The sequence below is a fragment of the Panthera uncia genome, chromosome C2, assembly GCF_023721935.1.
Source record: "Panthera uncia isolate 11264 chromosome C2, Puncia_PCG_1.0, whole genome shotgun sequence".
Classification (NCBI taxonomy): Eukaryota; Metazoa; Chordata; class Mammalia; order Carnivora; family Felidae; genus Panthera; species Panthera uncia.
The window spans coordinates 104,235,920-104,253,151 of NC_064810.1; the positions used below are offsets into that span (position 1 = coordinate 104,235,920).

The window sequence follows — 17,232 nt, forward strand, 5'->3', positions numbered from 1 at the left end:
CCAGAAATAGTTTCAATACAAGCAATGTAAATTGCACAGTAAACTTTTTAATGAAAGATTTTATAAATAGGTAACATACAAGCTATATTTGAAGCCTGATTTCACTGCTGTCCCAGTGGCTTCTAATCTATTTTCAGAGAGATTTAAAGACAATTGATTTAGTGGGAGTCACTCTTCAATATAAGAAATTCTATTTAAACATATTCCCCTTCTATTACCCACCAAAAAGAACGTTTCAGTTGTTCAGGTATGGCTTTGTATGCTTGGATCAGGAAATACTTACCTCTCTTTAAAAGCACAAAGCTTCAGAAAGTTATATAAAGAAAGAAAAGAAAAAAAGTATAAACTCAAATGTTGGAGCAAAATATTCCAGAAGTTTTGATGGGCACATTTCTGAGACCATCCATTCATCCATCCACAGAAAAGGCAATAAGAGGATAACTGAAAACCTTTCATGGTATCACATCGTAAAGGAGAATACATTCAGGAATACCTAATCAGGTTACTGATGAATCCTAGATTACTCAAATTAAGAAAGCACTTTACCAGGCAATAAATCCTGATGAAAAATAGACTTAAATCCCATCCATCCAAATCCTACTCTTAAGGATAGCATTAGGATTTAAAATATATAGGAGAATGTCACTGGTGGTAGTGACATATTTATTCACAACAAATTTTTCACAGAAGTCTATAAAAGCCAACTATACTTTATGGAGTTTGATCAAAATGTTGCTAAAGGACGCACAATATGAATCCACAGAAGACTCAGATGGGGTGTACGATGTTCACAATCATCAGATCAAGCTGTAATTATGATATGCCATACTAAGTTTCGTATTTCTGATTTTTGACTCGCAGTAATAGTGTGCTTAACAAAATAATGTTAAGTGTCCAATTTCAACTCAATAACTATTATCAATAAAATTTGTTTTCATATTGCAAAGACATGTCTCCATAAAGTAAATACAAACATCTAATGATATGATAAATATTTTAAGTTTTAAAAATTTGGGACAAAAGCTAATAATAATAAGAAAAAGCTATATCAATGTTTAAAGATAAAATATTCTTAAAAACTGAATTTTATAAATGTAAAACATTAAAAATTAACATCATTAAACCTTTTCGAAAAAATCTAAGACAAGGCTCAGTTGGTGTCTTTCTTAAATTAGTCTTTCACATAATATTATAAGGAAAAACACCTTTTAGTCCCTTCTAATATAATTATTAGAATAATAATAATTAGTCTTATTATTTTAGAAATAATAAGGAGGGTCCCTGATACCCTCCCAGCTTTTATTCAGCCTTCCTTATTCAGTAGATTAATAAAATGAATAGATCCATTTACAACAGTATAAGATATAGTCATTCAAATGTCCTAGGAATTCCAAGAACTATACTTAATTCACTGCTATATTTACAAAATTTTTTTTAGAATTATCTAATTCAGTATCTTTTTCTTCAAAAGTTTAATAAAAGACCTCTTCCTTATTATTAGGCTCATTAATTCCTTCTTGAGCATTCCTTTCTCTCCTACTTTTATTTTTCCCAATTTAAAAAATTATAAAATCATAAAATCCTTTACCATTATTGTTCTTACTCTTCTTACTTTGTACTCTATAAGCATATGCTCTATGTTGTATCGATTTTCATATAAAACTGATATTTTCTTTTTTTTTTTTTAATTTTTTTTTTCAACGTTTTTTTTAATTTATTTTTGGGACAGAGAGAGACAGAGCATGAACGGGGGAGGGGCAGAGAGAGAGGGAGACACAGAATCGGAAACAGGCTCCAGGCTCCGAGCCATCAGCCCAGAGCCTGACGCGGGGCTCGAACTCACGGACCGCGAGATCGTGACCTGGCTGAAGTCGGACGCTTAACCGACTGCGCCACCCAGGCGCCCCCTAAAACTGATATTTTCAAACTGGATTGATAAAAACAAAGATTGTTATGCATAAAGAAGCAGAAGTATGCAAGTTGTTATTTTCTCTTATGTGAAGAAGCAGCTAGGTTATTTAGTATACTCTAAATATGTGTCACTGGTTGCACAACCACAACGAACTAATATAGAAGTCCTAATTATATGGTTTGTGAATTTTTTTCCTTTCTCTCCACCTAGGTTGTGTGTGTGTATGTGTGTGTGTGTGTGCGCGCGCATGAGCGTGTGTGAAATCATTTGGCAAGAGACAGGTAACAAAATAATCACAGAAATAAATTTAATTAAGGGCTAGAAATTTTGCGTGTTTATTAAATATAATTAAATGTAATTCAAATAAACAGACGAAATGTTCTATTGTGGGAAAATAAGTAAGAGAGAGGGAGGGAGAAAAGAAGGAATCGATCTTTTACTAATGACAGATTTCTGACCTGATCAGAGAAAAATAAGGCACAGAAAATTCTTTCAGTTCTCTTTAGGTATTTTCTAGGGCAGTTTAAGCTATAGCATTAATTACTTAATCTCATTATATTCTCATCATCAGTGATTATGGATTACCAAGAAGTGAAGACAATGTACTCTGAAGAGGCAAGTTGCTGTTGTCAGTAAACTTGAATTAGAAGCCTAACTCTGTCATTTACTAGTTCTGTGATCACAAGTTTTCATCTATATGAAGGATAATAAAAGTACCTATTTCATGAGGTTATTACTGAAAACTAAGTAAGATAACTAACGCATGTCAATTGCTTAGCAAAATTCCTGATACTTAGAAAATATATTTAAAATGATAGAGACTCAAGGGAGCCTGGGTGCCTCAGTCGGTTAAGCAACCGACTTTGGCTCAGGTCGTGATCTCATGGTTTGTGGGTTCGAGCCCCCATTGGGCTGACAGCTCAGAGCCCGAACCCTGCTTCAGATTCTGTGTCTCTGTCTCTCTCTACCCTTCCCCCACTCATGTTCTCTCTCTCTCAAAAGAAATAAATAAACGTTAAAAAAAATTGTTTTAATGTTAGACACTTATTATGTCCACTGTGGATAAAACCTTTTGTTCATACCTCAGATAGACCTGATCGTATCATTACCCTACTTGCAACTTCATTGGCTTCTCATTGCCTTTAGAATTAACTTCAGACTTGGGGCGCCTGGGTGGTTCAGTCAGTTGAGTGTCTGACTTTGGCTTGGGTCATGGTCTCGCAGTTCATGAGTTTGAGCCCCACATCAGGCTCATTACTGTCAGCACAGAGCTCGCTTTGGATCCTCTGTCCCCCTCTTTCTGTCCCTCCCCCACTTGTGCTTTCTCTCTCTCTCTCTCAAAAATAAATAGACATTAAAAAAATAAAAAAAATAATTAACTCCAAACTTAACATAACTTATAAGGTACTCCAATAATCATCTCTCACCATTATTCCTCTTCAACTCTAAACCAAGCCTCATTAGACTTTAGTTCCTCAAACATGCCATACCCCCCCTGCTTGCCTGTCTTTCACAGGAAGTTCATTTTGCACATACATTCTTTCTCATCTCTGAGATGAGTGTATACATCTCTGGTGTATAAACACCACTTCTTCTGAGAGATCTTCCCTCATATGCTAACTAGTCTGGATCAACCAGCTTATTGTTCATGGAAATATCTTGCAACCACAATGTTGCAATGTTCATCCTCAAGACTGAGGATGAAAGCCAAGATGCTGAGACTGGCCTTTTGGAAGGGTAAAACGGCCCAGATCTGCTTACCTCTAAACTCTTTGTTATATTAGCAAGGTATGTGCTCATGGTTTAAGCTAGATGCTGATAAACTACAACCTGTGGGCCAAATCTAGCCAGTTGCCCATTTTTGTAAGCAAACTTTTATTGCAATACAGCCATATCATTCATTTAACATTATCTATGGGCTGCCTTCGTGTTAAAAGGACACGCTTCAGTAGTTGCAAAAGAGACATATGGCCTAAGAAGCCTAAGTTATTTGCCATCTAGCCCTTTACAAAAAATATGCTGTCCTTGGTTTAAGCTACTGTTGGTTAGGTTTTGTTACTATGACCGAAAGCATCCTAACTCATACAATGTTTCCATAACTTCCTAGTGAAACATCCATCTGATTTCACTGTAATTACTTATACATCTTCCCTTCTATCTATGCTTATTCTGCCATCTGCATGAACTCTCCAAGTAGGACTGGCCTACTATTATGTTCCTATTACCAACATACTACTTGACAAATAGAAGGCATGTAAATATTGTTGCCTGAACAAGCAAACAAATTAATGAGTGTATATATCAAAAGCCAATCAATATTTATTAACAAGTAACATGTACATTAGGTACTCTAAAAGATAAAAAAGAGATAAGATACATTCACTGCCCTGAATGGCTTAAAAAATCAGGTTTAGGAAATAAACATGTAAAAAAAAGAAAGATAAATTATTTCTGAAGCGAAGCAGGTATATCTGTACATATATAAACACTACCATATTAAATGTGTACACTGACCTAAAAAAATTCTGATTTTAGATTATACCAAAAGGTAAGAATTTGGTGTCCTCAACACTGACCAGGAGAGAAAATATCCCGATGTAACACCACTCTATATTATGGTCCACTAAAACCATGGAAATTACTGAATCAAGCTACACACAGCTTTTTAACATCAGTTCCCAGAGCCCTTCAACTGACACCTATTGTGGTTTTTTTTTTTTTTAAACATTTAACATTTAACATTTATTTATTTATGTTTGCGCTTGCGCTCTGAGAGAGCGCAAGGGGGAAGGGCAGAGAGAGAATCCAGTGCAGAGCTTGATGCGGGACTCAAACTCATGAACCGCGAGATCATGACCTGAGCTGCAGTTGGATGCTTAACTGACTGAGCCACCCAGGCACCCTGACACCTCTTGATTTGACCTTGCTCATTACCTTTGTTGAGATTTAAAAAATAATGATGAATACAACATTATTACCTTGTAGATCTATCATCCAGAATTCAGTCCTTTGAACATAATGAACACTGAGTCTAACCTGTAAAGCTAGCTGACCCAGACCTTCAAGATTGATGTTAACCATATGAGAATCTTTCCTGAAACCACCCAACCTCCCTTTTTTATCCATGAACTCAATTTTCTTACCTTTAACATCCCCAAAATAATGCTTTATGTAATTTCAATTTTGTACAACTGTATAATTATTCTGGTGAGGTGGAAAGCAAAAATTTAATGAGTAGTAAAAATCATATTCAGTCTTCTCATAGCCATGTACTATCTAAAGTGTAAACCAAAAGGAAAACAAAAAAAGAACAAGGAGCAAAGCAGTTCCTTGATTGACATAATTTATTCATCCTCAGTCAGTATCTTCCAGTCTTAGAAACCTATTCTGTGTCCTCCACATCTATCTTCCTCCTGACTTTCTCCTTTTACCAACAGATTTCTCCCACATCCTCTCTGATCTTAATTCCAATCTACCACTTGAGCTAACATAGCCTCCCTAGCCTTATGGCCAGGTATCCAACCCTATCTCCTCTCCTATAATATTCAACAACCCTTAAAACTAGAAAAAGACAGAAGTTAGAATTTTGCAGGAGCACAACTGGTCTATGTGCATTCATGGTTGTGAGGTGATCAGGAAAAAGAAAGTCACATAATAATGTTAGCCTCTTCCAAAATCCACCACAAATTTATCATTTCAAGGAATCTGGCAGGTTTAAATAATATCACTAAATCTGAAAATAAGAAATTAACAGACAACTGTGAAAAAGGATGAGATGAGTTCCACATTCTTTAATAAATTTAATTCCTCACAGAATCAAGATCTCAAGGAACTACATTCAAGACCCTGATAAGTTCTTTAACACTGAAAACTGATCCATAAAGAAAAACATTTTTGTACTCAAGTATCACAGTGAATATACATGGGGCGTAGAAAGACTCACAAAGGGGGATAAATTCCAAGATGTTCTACTTCATAAAATAAAAGACCCCAATGTCAGTTTTGAATAAAACAAATAAGAAGCTATAATTTATACTATCAACCAAGATTTTCTTTCATTTTAACATCTAATACATAGTTATGAATGGATTCCAACCTCCAAATGTACAAAGCTAGAATAACTGGTTAATACCAACTCTGGAAAAAATAAATTCTGGGCCTCACACACATACACTCATTCTAATAAACACACACCTTAACAGTGACCAAGTCCCATTCTACATTGAAAGAGGCCTAACCAATAGTAACATGGTTACTAACATGGTTCTTTCCCTTTGTTTTACCTTTACCCTTTTCTCCTAACAGCTTTACAATAAATTAATAGACATTTTTAATCATAAGCTAGTCTTTAAATTTTAAATTCATATTCATGATAAGGAAACTGAATATAGAACTCTCCTAAAGAATTATGTAAATTTTCCTTTATTGACATACTAAGCTTTGATAGTGCCATTTATTTTGTGCTTCTAAATCTTGTTATGTAAGTATTAAATGAAAAAAGGAATACAAAGGAAGAACAGTAAAAATCTGAGATAACCATTTTGATTTTATCCTTTCTTCTTTATCTACAGTATTCTTCTATTTTATCCTTCTAAGAAAAACCTCAGAGAATGAAAATTCAGTTCGAATATTGCCATGGAATCACTGACTCATCACTGCTTAAGATTTACTTCAACTTACCCACGTTTGATGTTGTGTAATTCCTTGTCCTTGCATTTATCCTTCTCTTTTTCTCTTTTCTCCTTATCTCTGCCTTTACGTCTTTCTCTATCCCGAGACCGACTACGGGTTCTTCGGTGACTGGACCTTTCACTGCTTCGACTATGAGAACGTGGACGAGGTCTTGACCTAGACCTATAATAAGTAGAGTTTATTACATTCATTTAGATTATATTTTGTATTATACATACAAATACTCTTTAAAACTATCTGAAAGAAAAGGATTTAGTTTTAGCTATGGATTTAGTAACTAACTATGTGAAGTAAGCATCTGTATAGGATTCTTTATGAATAAGTACACTCAATTAAAATGACATGAGGGAGGGGTGTCTGGGTGGTTTGGTTGGTTAAGCAGGTTAAAGCATCTGATTCTTGATTTTGGCTCAGGACACAATTTCATAGCTCGTGGGATGGAGTCCCATGCTGATAGCACTGAGCCTGCTTAGTTAGGATTCTCTCTCACTGCTGTTGTTTAACATAGTGTTCGAAGTGCTAGCATCAGCAATCGACAACAAAAGGAAATCAAAGGTATCAAAATTGGCAAAAACGAAGTTAAGCTTTGACTTTTTGCAGATGAGGTGATATTATACATAAAAAACCCGAAAGACTCCACCGAAAGTCTGCTAGAACTGATACATGAATTCAGCAAAGTCGCAGGATACAAAATCAATGTACAGAAATCAGTTGCATTCTTATACACTGACAATGAAGCAACAGAAAGACAAATAAAGAAACTGATCCCATTCACAACTGCACCAAGAATCATAAAATACCTAGGAATAAACCTAACCAAAGATGTAAAAGAGCTGTATGCTGAAAACTATAGAAAGCTTATGAAGGAAACTGAAGAAGATATAAAGAAATGGAAAAACATTCTGTGCTCATGGATTGGAAGAATAAATATTATTAAAATATCAGTACTACCAAAGCAATCTACACATTCAGTGCAATCCCAATCAAAATTGCACCAGCATTCTTCTCGAAGCTAGCACAAGCAATCCTAAAATTTGTATGGAACCACAAAAGACCCCGAATAGCCAAAGTAATATCGAAGAAGACCAAAGCGGGAGGCATCACAATCCCAGACTTTAGCCTCTACTACAAAGCTGTAATCATCAAGACAGCATGGTATTGGCACAAAAACAGACACATAGACCAATGGAATAGAGACTCCAGAATTGGACCCATAAAAGTATGGCCAACTAATCTTTGACAAAGCAGGAAAGAATATCCAATGGAAAAAAGAGTCTCTTTAACAAATGGTGCTGGGAGAACTGGACAGCAACATGCAGAAGAATGAAACTAGGGGCGCCTGGGTGGCTCAGTCGGTTAAGTGTCTGACTTCGGCTCAGGTCATGATCTCACGGTCCGTGAGTTCGAGCCCCACGTCGGGCTCTATGCTGATATCTCAGAGCCTGGAGTCTGTTTCAGATTCTGTGTCTCCCTCTCTCTCTGACCCTCCCCCGCTCATGCTCTGTCTCTCTCTGTCTCAAAAATAAATAAACATTAAAAAAAAAAAAGAATGAAACTAGACCACTTTCTTACATCATTCACAAAAATAAACTCAAAATGGATAAAGGATCTGAATGTGAGACAGGAAACCATCAAAACCCTAGAGGAGAAATGCAGGAAAAAACCTCTCTGACCTCAGCTGCAGCAAATTCTTACTTGACACATCCCCAAAGGCAAGGGAATTAAAAGCAAAAATGAACTATTGGGACCTCGTGAAGATAAAAAGCTTCTGCACTGCAAAGGAAACAATCAACAAAACTAAAAGGCAAACGACAGAATGGGAAAAGATATTTGCAAATGACATATCGGACAAAGGGCTAGTATCCAAAATCTATAAAGAACTCACCAAACTCTACACCCAAAAAACAAATAATCCAGTGAAGAAATGGGTGGAAGACATGAATAGACACTTCTCTAAAGAAGACATCCAGATGACCAACAGGCACATGAAAAGATGCTCAATGTCACTCCTCACCAGGGAAATACAAATCAAAACCTCACACCAGTCAGAGTGGCTAAAATGAACAAATCAGGAGACTATAGATAGATGCTGGCGAGGATGTGGAGAAACGGGAACCCTCTTGCACTGTTGGTGGGAATGCAAACTGGTGCAGCCGCTCTGGAAAACAGTGTGGAGGTTCCTCAAAAAAATTAAAAGTAGACCTACCCTGTAAAGTAGACCCAGCAGTAGCACTGCTAGGAATTTACCCAAGGGATACAGGAGTGCTGATGCATAGGGGCATTGGACCCCAATGTTTATAGCAGCACTTTCAACAATAGCCAAATTATGGAAAGAGCCTAAATGTCCATCAACTGACAAATGGATAAAGAAATTGTGGTTTATATATACAATGGAATACTGCTTGGCAATGAGAAAGCATGAAATATGGCCTTTTGTAGCAACGTGGATGAAACTGGAGAGTGTTATGCTAAGTGAAATAAGTCATACAGAGAAAGACAGATACCATATGTTTTCACTCTTATGTGGATCCTGAGAAACTTAACAGAAGACCACGGGGGAGGGGAAGGGGGAAAAAAAAAAGGTTAGAGAGGGAGGGAGCCAAAACATAAGAGACTCTTAAAAACTGAGAACTAAAGGTTGATGGGGGGTGCCCACGTAGGGCAGCTAAAACTCCAACAGAAAACTTTAGGATTTCCAGCCAGAAAAACCAATAGAAAGACTCAGGGCAACCATCGCAAAAGGAAAATGAAAGGGGAATCCTGAAAGACTGAGAGGAGGGAGCCACAAATTCTAGATGTATATACTCTACTCAAATCTTGGGCTAAACCCTACATTTTGCAAATGAGGGAACAACTCCAAATAGCTAAGGGTAAAAGAACTAAAAATTTCAAATGCCCCCAGAGAGACAGGATTTTTGCAATTTTAATTCAACTAAATTTCGTGCTAAAACAAACAAGTAAACAAAAAATCAATATTTTTTGAAGAATATAGCAGAATCCAGACTTTTCAAAATATGACATTCACCATGTCCAGGATAAAATTATTAGATAATATAACAAAGCATGAAAAATGTGATCCAATCTGAAGAGAAAAGATAGTCAATAGAGATTAACCCTGAGATGAGCCAAATGTTAGCAACAGCACAAGGATTTTAAAAAAGCATAACTATGCTTGCAATAAATACAGAAATCTCAGCAGGAAAACTAGAAAATGAAAAAAATAGTAATTCTATAACTAAAATTCTATAACTAAAAAATATAATATCTGAAATTTAAATTATGCTGAATAAGATTAAAGTCTACTAATTAGTAATAACAGAGGAAAGAATCTGTATACTTGGAAATAAATCAATCAAAACTACCCAAACTAAAGAACTAAGAGGGAAGAAAAAAAAAAAAAAAAAAAAAGACCGTCAATAAGAAAAACAGATCCTCCAGGATCTCCATGACAATATCCAAATGTCTAACACAGTTAAATACAGAAGGAGAGAAAATAATAAAATAAAGAACAATTTATTTTTGTGGTGGCTATAATATCCCCAAGGTTAGTGAAAAACAAGTTATCAGATCCTAGAAGTTTAGTGAACCCCAAGATAAACATAGATATCATGACTATTGATGAAACCAATGAAAACCAAAAGTAAAGAGAAATCTTGAAAGTATTCAGAAAAAAAACTGACACATTACATACAGGAAGGAGAGCAATGATAGTCGTTACTGCTGGCTTCTCATCAGATACAGTGGAGACCAGAAGACAGTAGAACAAAGTTCTTAGTTAACATAGTGAAAGAAAACAACATTCAAACCAGAATTTCATATTTAGCAACAACATGCCTCAAAAACTAAAAGTAAAATACAGACATTTTTGAGGTAACGGGAAGAATAAACCGTAATCATCAACAGTAGATCTGTACTACAGTAAGTTCTAAAATAAGTTCTTTGGGATGAAAAGAGTGATGACAGATGAAAACCTGGGATCTTTAGGAAGGAATGAAGACCATTGGAAATGGTAAATATATGGGAAATATAAAAAACCACTTCCTTTATTTAAAATACATATATGTGCTTAAAATAAAAATATACAATGTTTCACTGTAGAGTTTATAATGAAAGTAGATAGAATATATATCATCTCTATAAAAAAAACTATGCAGCAGGTAAATGGAGACCCGAGGTTTCTACATTTTGCATGAATGGTGAAATACTAACTCTAAGTACACTGAAATGGTAAGGGCATCTATATAATCCTTAGAACAATCACTTAAAGAAATAAAAGAAGAAATGTAAATATGTACAGCTAAAAAGCCAAAATATGAGCTAAATAAGAATTCATATTTTTAAAATGCTTATTTACTTATTTTGAGAGCAGAGAAAGGGCAGAGAGAGCCAGAAAGAAAGAATCTCAAGCAGGCTCCACAATCAGCATGGACCCAACATGGGACTCAATCTCATGACCCTGGGATCACAACCAGGAGATCACAACCTGAGTGCCGATATGGAGTCCAACACTTAACTGACCAACCCCCCAGGTGTCCCTAAACAAGAATTCTTAAAAATATTCATTAATCTAAAAGGAGGCTGGAAAAGAAGTACAAAGAAACAAAAATCAGAAGGGCAAACATAAAATAAATATATATTAGATGAATATAAAATACATAAAATACATAAAAACATACATATAAAATACATAAAATAGAGATATATCAGATAGTAGACTTAATATATCAAATATATCAATATCAAATATATATACCAAATATATCAATAAATACCTTAAATACTAATAAATACTTTAAATAAAAAGAGATTGTCCAAATGAATCATAAAGCATCACACAACTACATGCTGTCTACAAGATGTTTACTTTAAATATACAGATACAGGTTCAAAGTAAATGGCTAAAAACAGATATAGAGTAAAACCTTGGATTGCAAATGTTGTTCTGTGAGTGTTCCACAAGATAAGCAAACATTTCTAATAAATTTTAACTTGATAAACAAGCAATGTCTTGCAATACAAGTAGTACGTGACACCCAAAGTCACATGATCACAACTGAGCCAATGGTGGTGTTCTCTCTCTCTCTCTCTCTCTCTCTCTCTCTCTCTCTCTCTGCAGGGTTGTGTGTGATCGTCTCCCATGCTCAGATGCTTGGTCTCAGGCCACAGTGTTTGGCAGAAATCAGCGATCTTTCAGAACATTGGAACGTGCCCACAACTGGCACTAGGGTATTTTTTGTCACTTCAAAGCACCTATGGACAGTCCTTTGCTTTTCTGTACAAGAGTAAGCTTAGGAAGGCTTTACTACATTCTAGGTCAGGCTGCCTGCAGATACAGACCCTTTCCTCTGCTGCCTTATTGCCAGTTACATTAAATACAGTATGTGACAAGAGTTTACTGTACTGTAGTCAACATCTGTGCCAGCGTATACAATGGCCCCCATGCAGAAAGGGTAAAAAGAAAGGTTGAACGCATTGAAGGAGAAGATGATTATAGTGGAAGTAAGGAAGAAACACATCAAGAAGTACAAAAGAGGTACGCGAGTGGCCGAAATTGCAAGATTTTATAAGAAGTGCACGTCTGCATCTTGTCTGCAGAGGAGGAGGAGAAGGTGGAGGAATCCCTCACTTCAAACGAGATTAAAGTGATGTGTAAAATGTGGGAAACAGTACAAAATTTTGTAGAAAAGCATGACCTGAATAAGGCTGTAGCAGTGCGAGTAATGAATCTGTTTAACAACAATGCAACATCACATTTCCGCGAAATCCTCAAAAGGAGGAAAAAGCAAGTGTCACTGGATAGGTTTCTTGTTAAAGCTCCATGAAAAGAAAAGGTTCCATTGAGCCAATATATAGCAGTGATTCCGTTAGTGATAGTGAAAGCCGTCCTACACAATAACCCTCCTCTCTCATCTCCTTCATACCAGCCATGAAGATTTTCAAAAGTAAATGCAGGTTAATTTGTTTATTTTTCTTTATATTTTGTATTTTCTCTTTATTTTGTATTATATTACAGTATTATAATCAGTTTTATACGAATATTTGTGGGTTGTGGAACAAATCATCTGTTTCCTTTTTCTTACGGGGAACTTCGCTTTGCTATACAAGTGCTTTGGATTACAAGTATGTTTCCAGAATTATGGACACAAACCAAGGTTTTATTTTATCATGCAAACAGTAAGCACAGAAAAGCTGAAATGAATATGTTAATATCAGATAAACTTGAGAAACTAAAAGCATCACCAAAAAAAGAAAAGAAAAGGATACTTCATGATTATAGGATCAATTCATAAATAGAAACCATACAAAATATGTTTATCCAACCACAACAGATCTGGAGTTTAATAACAATAAAACATCTAGAAAAAAATAGACATTGAATACTCTTCTAAATAATTCACTGATCAAGTAAGAAATCACAAGAAAAATTAGAAAATATTTTTAACTGAATGACAATGAAAATACAACATAGGAGAATTTGTAAGATAAGTTAAAGCAATATTTAGAGGGAAACTTACAGCTTTAAGCGCTTATATTAGAAAAGAAGAAAGGTCTAAAATCAAATACCTAAGGTTTCATCTTAAGAAGCTAGAAAAAGAAGAGGAAAGTAAGTTCAAAGTAGGTAGAAGGAAGGAAACATTAAATAATGAGGAAAAATCAATAGAATAGGAAGCAATAAAGAAAAATAGCCAAAATCTGGTTCTCTGAGAATGTCAATATATTTGGTAAATCCCTAGCTAGACTGACTAGGGGGAAAGAGAAGACAGCAAACACAAATTATTTCCTCCAAATAATGTGGATGATAGAGAGACTGCATAAATTAGTCCTGAGTATTTAGGACATATGCAAGTCTTGAAGACAATTAACATGGATTTCAGTAGTGGTAATGTCTTACCTCTTTCATCCCTAATTGGTTTACTCACTGAATGAAAAGCAGTATTATCCGAATACGGTCACAAACTTTTTTTAATATGTGATTTTGAGAAGTTACAATATTTATTGCTAGGGATGTCAACATGGGTTATTATACTAATTTACAAAAATAAAATTTCTATCTCTTTAAGTTTAATTACTCCCTCTCTTAATTTTGACATGGCTTTTTTCCACATAAAAAATTTTTTTTTAAGTTTATTTATATTTTGAGAGAGAGAGAGGGTATGCACCTTCAGGGGATGGGCAGAGACAGAGGGAGAAAGAGGGAGAGACAAAGAGAATTCCAAGATCACAAGCAGGCTTCGCACAGTCAGCACGGAGCCCAATGCAGGCCTCTAACTCATCAAGTGTGAGATGGTGACCTGAGCCAAGGCGGGACACTTAACCAAATGAGCCATACAAGTGCCCTTCAACATGTTTTAATTTATCCTCATAATTTATTTCCCCCACAAAAGTTAGTTTATTCATTTCTAATTAAATCTTCTATTATATGTCAATATATACAAATTTTAACATATTCTTCTAAGATTTTGAACAATAATCATATATAATTAAAAGTTTTCTATTAAAAGAAAGTTATGATAATAAAAATGGAGGGGGGCCTTTTTTGTGACAGCCTCAATCACTATACATATACATTCCGTGTATACACACATAGAGTATATTATTTTAATTTGGTTCTACATCTTTCAGGAACAAAATATGATTCTTGCAATTACTTTTCACTCAACTAATGAAAATGTGGAGCAACAAAAATAAGTGAGTTAACATTAGTTTAAACTCTAACAACAAAACTAAGAGTTCTCTTTTTAAATGAATCTTTAATATAAGCTCATTTCTGACCGGTTTGCCCTTTTGTCAGAATACACAACTTGACAAAAATGTGCAACCATTCACAGATTACAAATGAGGTATATTTGGGTGAAATCATGTTTTTTCACTGTATCTTATAAAAACAGATGTATCTGTCATTAAGATATTCAAACTTCTATAAGTATTAAGTTAAAAAATAAAGGATTCCTTACATAGTAGTGTCCTCGAACAAGTTATTTCCTCTGAGGGCATCTGTTTCCTTATCTACAAAAGGGGGATAATAACTACTTTCAGGGTTACCTAACTGAATTGTGAGATCGCAGACAAGTGATGTGAGAGCAGGCAGGCAATTAGAAAGACGTAACTGAGGGATGTGCTAATCTGAATGAAGGAGTAAAATCTGAATCAGAAGCATATTAAGTTTGCTTCCCTCATACTAAAGCTAAACCACTAAAGAGCAGCATTCTGATTTTGACAGATCTTTAAAATCTTAAAGCTGGCTGGGGCACCTGGGTGGCTCAGTCGGTTAAGCGTCCGACTTCAGCTCAGGTCATGATCCACAGTTCATGGGTTTGAGCCCCGCGTCTGGCTCTGTGCTGACAGTTCAGAGCCTGGAGCCTGCTTTGGATTCTGTGTCTCCCTCTCTCTGTGCGCACCCCCCCCCCCCCCCCCCCCCCCCCGGCTCACACTATGTCTCTTTCTCTCTCTCAAAAATAAATAAATGTTAAAAAAATAAAATAAAATCTTAAAGCTGGAATAAGGATTAATCAAGTTTCAATATATTTCTTTTATAAAGGAAGGTAAAGAATAACCATCTTGGCCAATAACCCATATCTTCACAGAAAATCCACAGCAGCCAAATACACGATCCTCACAGATTTGTTATTAATAGAAAAACCGTATCACCTATCATACAAACTTTTGAAGGATAAAAGGGTGATTTTTAATAGTCAAGACAGGCAGTATAACATTAAGACAACATGTCTAAGTTGGTACTGTCCCAGAGAGACCAGAAAGTATGATCACTCTATCACCATCACAGCAAAGCTAGATACCACAATTAGAAGCCTTCCATATCAATTACTATCTGCCCACCCTCCCCATAGCACCTACTTTCCCAATCTCCATTCCTCCCAATGTACCCAATTCATAAAATAAACACAATTATCTCCAAATCATCCCATGGTTTTCCCTAACACAAAATCCCACTGTAGAAAACCTATGCCTGTCATTGTCCAAAACATCTTGCTCATTATTCACCATATGTCAATACATGCAACCCATGCCATTTTGGAATACTGTCCTATAAATATTACTGATGTGGCTCAAAGAACTATGACAGCAATAGCAGAACTATAAATTAAGCCATCCATGATGCCAAGTCTAAAGAAAATAGTAAGTTTTAAAATATCACAGTGTACAATATAAACTACTGGATCTTTCTCTCCCTGTCTTAATGTTTGTTATGTTAATTCTCATATTGTAGGCCTCTTGATTTTATAGGCTACAAGTTTTATAGGCTACAAGAAGCAAAATATGACTCTGGAGAGAATACATGGAGAAAAGACAGTAAGTCCAAAAAATAGCAAAATAACAGTATTAAAAGCTGTTAAAAAAAGAACCACAAAATCAAACAAAGACTCAAAGTGAATTAAGCTGACTTCTTAGCTGTCATGAGAATTACTTTACATAATTTTGAGTAAAATGCACATCCCAGACATATGAACAACCCCATTTACTTTATTAAGTAACTTTAACTATGTATTTAAAGGATCTCCGTCAAGAAGAAAGTAACAGATCACAGTAAAGAGATTTCCTACCCTGACCAGAGAAACAAAAAGTTGAAGAAACTACACTAAAATTTAAGATGTTATTTGTCCTTCATTCCTTAAATAAATACCCTTCTGATAAATCACTCTAGAAGTCTCTAGAGCACCATAACTAAAATGGAGATATATTATAAGCAAAGAAACATTTGATAAAAAATGTGGCATTCTAGAACACACAATATATAAGCAATAAATGGACAGCAAGATGTCCTATTATACCAGATAAATGCTTTCAATATCTACAGAATAGGAACAATCACCATAACATCCCTACATAAAATGAATTACTGCCCTCAAAAACCAATTCGTCAAGTTTCTTAATTGGCTAATAAGTTCTAAACACATGTAATCAAAACAAATATCCTAATATTTTATCTTTCAAAAAAAATAACTACAATACTTCAAGTAGTCTCTTAAGTAGAGTTCTATAAATAAAGACTATATTTACCATAAAGTAAAACTGTACTTAAAATTAAATTTTAAAATTATACAGTGAATAAATTTACACGAATTCCATGTCAAGATGACATTTTGAACATGGACATCTACTTTCAACCCCAACTGAAATCCAACTAAAACCTAACAACCAGCGGAATTTTTTTAAAGGATGCACACTCTAGCAAAGAAATATATTATGAAAAGGGAAGTGTCCACTGGTGGCTTGGTGGTGGAAAACAACTAGAAAACAAAATGCTGAAGCTCAGGGTTCCATAAAACATCAAAGGATCTGAAAATAAGCTTAGCTTTTCTCATAAAGTTCCCCATTCATTAGAGAAACTTCCATCTCCCTGTATTAATAACGTACAGTGCCACTCAAGAAACCTTATAAGTCACCTAAAACCTTCAGTGTATTCACAGAATTGCCTATTACTGCGGATCCAGGAAAATTCTCCGCCTTATCATGAACCACAACAAAAAGAATCTGACATCCATACAAAGCAACTGCAGTTGAACCTCGAACAACATGGGTTTTAACTGCATGGATCCACTTATATGCAGATTTTTTTCAATAAATGCATTACAGTATTGTAAATGTATTTTCCCTTCCTTATGACT

The 17,232-nt window shown here is 35.1% G+C and overlaps 1 protein-coding gene across 1 annotated transcript in view; it reads right to left on the reverse strand.

Annotated features, from left to right (window-relative positions):
- RSRC1 (arginine and serine rich coiled-coil 1) overlaps window positions 1–17,232 on the reverse strand; it is a 413,183-nt gene that overhangs the window by 298,423 nt on the left and 97,528 nt on the right. The window contains exon 4 of the mRNA XM_049629645.1: window positions 6,593–6,766. Coding sequence (XP_049485602.1) covers window positions 6,593–6,766 — 174 coding nt within the window. The remainder of the gene's footprint in view (window positions 1–6,592; window positions 6,767–17,232) is intronic.